Raw genomic sequence first — 5,121 nt, 5'->3', positions numbered from 1 at the left:
GGCAGGGACTAATCTGGATAAACACTGATCCTTGTATTTAACGTTGTCTGGTGTTTATGTGGTGCCTTTCGCTTTTCCTTCTCGCTGGAAACATGCATATACATGTTTCGTGGAAATAAACCACAGATTAAATCTGTCTTTATAACTGCCTGGTCATGTGAGTTAGTGTGTGAGGTAAGCAACACTGGGTTTAATAACCCAGTTGAGTAGTTAAAGTAGTCCCAACTGATAGGGTTATAAAGGCATAATCTTTTTTAAAACTGTTATTGGGTTATGAGGTAAATGATGAGGCCAACTTAAATTATCTTGGTCTTTCTCATGTAAGCTGACAATGGCTATGCATAACACAACAAAACACTTTTCTAATTTCTAGTTTGGATGTTGTGGAGTTGCCTGGATTCTGAGTACATTGCACAGCTCTCTGTTTTGTTTTAAAGAGTTAAATTTCTTTTTATTATTATTATTGTTCTAAGTCAAGTTGCAGGTTATTTCTGGTTTGATCTGAAAAGTTTGTTTAAATTTATATTATTAATTGATATTATTTATATCAATATCAATATAAATAATTGATGAATAATATTTGAATACATTAATATATTTTATTATAATATATATTATATTCCTATTAATTAAATGTGCAATGTTACTCTATTTTGCTTTATTCCTTTTTCTGGTTAGAAATTGTGAGATTAGTCTGTTGATAGTGCAACTCTCTGCTGCCCCCAGGTGACTGCCAGTGTGCTCACAACGGTATCTTATTACCTTATAACCTCTGTCTTATTAGGATTCAGACAATTGCATCGTGTGTGTGAGTGTGTGTGTGTGTATATATATATATATATATATATATATATATATATATATATATATATATATATATATATATATATATATATATAGTTGCATTGAAAAGATTCTTTGCATACCCTGTCAATGATAATTACTCTTTGAGCTTGTTGCGGTGCTCTTATAGAGCTACTGGCTGATTACTCATCACTGATCATTTTATATTTTCTCTAATTACTGTGTTTGCATAGTAATTGAGGGAAAGTAAACAATAGCCATTGGGCATTCCGATGACTGCATCAGTGCCCGTCAGACTGGCAAGTGCTCGCTTGCACTCCAGGCTGTTTGAGCACACGCAATGTAAAAGCAGTCACAGACAGGGGATTGTAGAGGAGATTCCCCCATTTCTCCACATATTTAGCTAATGCAACTAGTTACTTGATTATAATATTCCGGACTCGTTCGGAATATTTTCTCAGATGTGCTGGAAGACGCCAAAGTTGGATATAAGGATTTACCCAGCAAGGTATGTTAACATCAGCTGTACCACATTATGCTATATGCACTATGCACATTTCTATATGTAGTAAATTGTGTCTCAAATGGTTTTCCTTTAGGATTTTAATCTAAGATTATTGTGTTTTCTTTCAATCAGTGTGATGTTGTGAGCGTATTTTGAGTCATTCCGCTAAATTGGTGGCTTTTCCATTTTGAAAACGTGGTTTCTGTAAGATTCTAAACATAGGCTACTATGAGGCAAACATTGAAATTATATGCATGGAAATGTATTTTAAAAATCAGCTGGGATAGCTTTAGCCTATATATATATATATATATATATATATATATATATATATATATATATATATATATATATATATATATATGTATGTATTGATGCCAGTGTTTATAATTGCTGTCAGTTTTTCATGGCTGATGTCTTTGGGACTTTGGGTACAAAAATTAAAGACAATTTTAGACATCCTCTTCATGAAAAAGTGACAATTATTCAAAACTTTATGTTCATCATTATGTCATTGATATTGGCAGAAGTGAATTTCTCAATCTGCAAAGACCACCATGCGCAGGTTGCCCTGCCTTGCCTCCGAGCAAAGAGGAGAAATCCCACTGTGCTACTGACTGGAATTTTTCGCGCAGCTGAACGATGCCAGAGGAACTCGCAAACTGCAGTGTGTGTTGCTGTACCACGACCAATAAGATACTCCTGGTGGTCTTCATGGTATCACTGATACTTGCTATACTCTTCGGAAACCTCTTGACATTAGCAGTGGTCGTTGGAACGAAACACTTCCACACTCCACAGGGTTATTTAAAAGCCTCACTGGCCGTGGCAGACCTGGCTGTGGGCATTTTTGTGGTGCCCGTCTCCGTTTACGCAGAAGTATCTCTCATGATCTACAATTCAGTGCCAGTGTGGACTACGCGCAATTCCCAAACCACACTTTTCCACCCGTGCAATTTCATCGGACCTGTATTTGCGGGATGCACTTTAGTTTCCATTACAACAATTTTCCTCCTGACTATTGAAAGGAGCATTGCCGTTTTGAGGCCACTGCATAAGGAATCAGTCATAACTAAAAAAAGAACAAGCATACTAATAGTCTTTTCTTGGATAGGCAGTTTTTTCCTGGCAATATCTCCACTGGTTTTCAGCGATGAAATCGCGCTGGAGTACAATCCTTGCAGCCGCATGTGCAATTACGCGCTTGGAAGCACAGACTTCCCGTCGCAAGCTTGGAACATTCTCTTACTCTTCCCTGCCTTTGACTTTACACTGCTTGGAGGTACTGTTGTCATCAATATCATATCCCTCACCACAATCCGCCAGCATTCAAAAAGGAGGAAACATCTCGCACAGACCGAGAGTCAAAGCTCAGCGAAACCAAGCTTCTCCGACATCAAGGCTGCCAAGACGATCGGCACTCTGACGCTGGCTTTCACCGCTTCTTTCACTCCCATCGCCGTGTTTGTAGTTGGGAATGTGTTGGGAAACGAATGGTGCAATTTTGCGTTTTTTGCCTTTTGGATTCTGACTTCAAACAGCTGCTGTAATGTTATTATATATGGTGTGAGAGACCAGAAGTTTAGAAGTCGCGCGTATCAGCTGCTCATATCCGCTCAGTTGAACACTGCGCCTAAAAAGCCTGAGTATGAAAACACTGTAAATGGGGGGAAAGACAATGAGGAAATAGACAAGCAAACCTAATGAATGATATTACTGAGCAGCAGCCCGATTTAGATGGTGCTTTTTTTATTACATAAGCTGTAGTAGGCTATCTGGTTTCTAGCTGTACATTAGATGGACCAAGCTGGTTAAAATGGCTTATAACTGGTTTGTTGCTGGTTCAAGGTCTACCAGAAACACAGCTGTTAGCTTAACCTGCCAGCTTTCTAGTCCCCCTGAAAGAACTGGAGGTCAAGATACATTGAGGACATGAATCATTCCTTGTAATCAAACCTACAATGTTTTTATTATCAGCTTAGATCTCCAACCATTAGGCCACAGGGTGCCTATTGATGCCAGTGTTATTTAATGCCTTCATACCTGTTAAATGGCATGTCATACTCAGGTCACCTTTTTGATTGATTCTAAACTTTGCATGAGAGATTTCATGTCACAAGATTTCACCATGTAATTGAATATCCAAAGGATCATGATATTCCCAAAACATTTGCTTTGGGGTCTTTTCACATATTACATTGATGCTTCAGTAGAGTATTGATTTGATTTGGCGTCTTTTTTCAATGTTGGAGAATTGATATTTTGAGATATTGTGTGGCTTTAAAAAAATGTGTGTATATAAATGTACTTGATATGTACTGATACTTATGTAAATTATCAATATAAACACTTGGGAGTTTTAAAGCACACATTATTATAGAGTTAATTGTTTATTGGCTTATGTGATTTCCATAAAAAACTAGAAGGTTGTGTCAAGACAAGTGCATTTGCTTATTGGTGTATTCATATTATATGCATAATTTTGGTTATCAACATATACCAAAGACATGACTGATGTTCAGTGACTATGAGTTGATTATTTATTCAGGCCATTATTCTTTTGCACAGTTTTGTATTGTATACAATAAAGAATTCTTCATTAAATGTCTGTTTTAATGAATTTGATGAAATTTTTAAGTACATCTTTGACAGAGAAAGTTCATTTAAATCTTTTAAATTTGCTAAACATCTGATCCATTGTTACCTAAATAAACTGTACGGATTAAAAGAATAATCCACCCAAAAATCATTGCATTCCAATCATGTATGACTTTATTTCTTCTGTGGAACAAGAAGATATGTAACTAGTTTAATTCCCCATGGACTTCCATTGCAGGGGAAAAAAACAAAAACAAATGAAAATTTTTCAAAATATCTTCTATTATGTTCCAGAGAAGAAAGTAAGTCATACACGCTTGGAACAACGAGGGTGAAGTTGGTGAATTTTTTATTTATTTATTTTTTGTGGGGTTGAGAATTTCTCCAACTATATTATGCATATTTTATCAGAACTTTGCAACATATTAAACCGCTTGATCTCAGTGCTCAAGAGGACAATTTACCCCTTCAAAACCTTTTATCTCTCACCGTGCAAATACATTCACACAGATGGGATGCAACACAATGCATCTGAAGATCCAGCAGAGTAGGCAAATGTTAGCCATGTTAATCTTAAATCAGAATTTTGCTAAACCATCTTTAATCTTGTTTCAGAGATTACTGTCTGGTGAATCTCCAATCACTTGTCCCCTCATAGATGTGTCAAGCCTGGAGGGTCCAGTTTGGAACCAAGGGGCTGTCCAATTCCCCATAAGACCTTGGGGGGAGGGCAGATGGCCTGGCTTTAGCATTTTATTTTTTAATTATTATTTCAATGTCATTTCTGTGAAGCAATAGCAAGATTTGGCAGCTGCCTTACTCATAGGGCATCTGGTAAACAATGTGTTTTTTTTACTACAAGTTGTAACAGAGGGGAATCTTCTGGATTGCATGCCAGTCATGTGTATGTGCAGGAGGACAGGACATATGTGTTTGTATGGTAACCAAATTTTGAGGTCATAGAATAATATCTAAAACACACTATGTCATAAACTGAATTTAGTGCTGGTTTTGCATCTTATTCATCCCATATTGTATTGGAATACAACTGATGAAACTGAACATTTTTAAAAGTATTTGGGTTTTCATTAAGTGGTTTTAATTAATCCTGAGTTTTGTTTGTCTTTTTATTCCCTGCAAAACAAGCCTATTTAAACTGACGTTCATGAGGTCATAATGAAGGATGCGTGTCTGGCATCCATAAAAAATATGTC

The 5,121-nt window shown here is 36.5% G+C and overlaps 1 protein-coding gene across 1 annotated transcript; it reads left to right on the top strand.

The window, feature by feature from the left end:
- The first annotated feature begins 1,135 nt into the window (after positions 1 to 1,135).
- LOC113059676 (beta-2 adrenergic receptor-like) lies at positions 1,136 to 3,846 on the top strand. The gene is made up of 2 exons (XM_026228221.1): positions 1,136 to 1,312; positions 1,837 to 3,846. Exon 2 carries the CDS (start codon positions 1,952 to 1,954, stop codon positions 3,011 to 3,013), a length of 1,062 nt encoding a protein of 353 aa, XP_026084006.1. The 5' UTR covers positions 1,136 to 1,312; positions 1,837 to 1,951; the 3' UTR covers positions 3,014 to 3,846.
- Positions 3,847 to 5,121: the final 1,275 nt, after the last annotated feature.

This window comes from Carassius auratus, chromosome 41 (assembly GCF_003368295.1).
Source record: "Carassius auratus strain Wakin chromosome 41, ASM336829v1, whole genome shotgun sequence".
Lineage (NCBI taxonomy): Eukaryota > Metazoa > Chordata > Actinopteri > Cypriniformes > Cyprinidae > Carassius > Carassius auratus.
The sequence above is the reverse complement of the archived record's forward strand: the minus strand, read 5'-3'. Positions and strand labels throughout refer to the sequence as shown.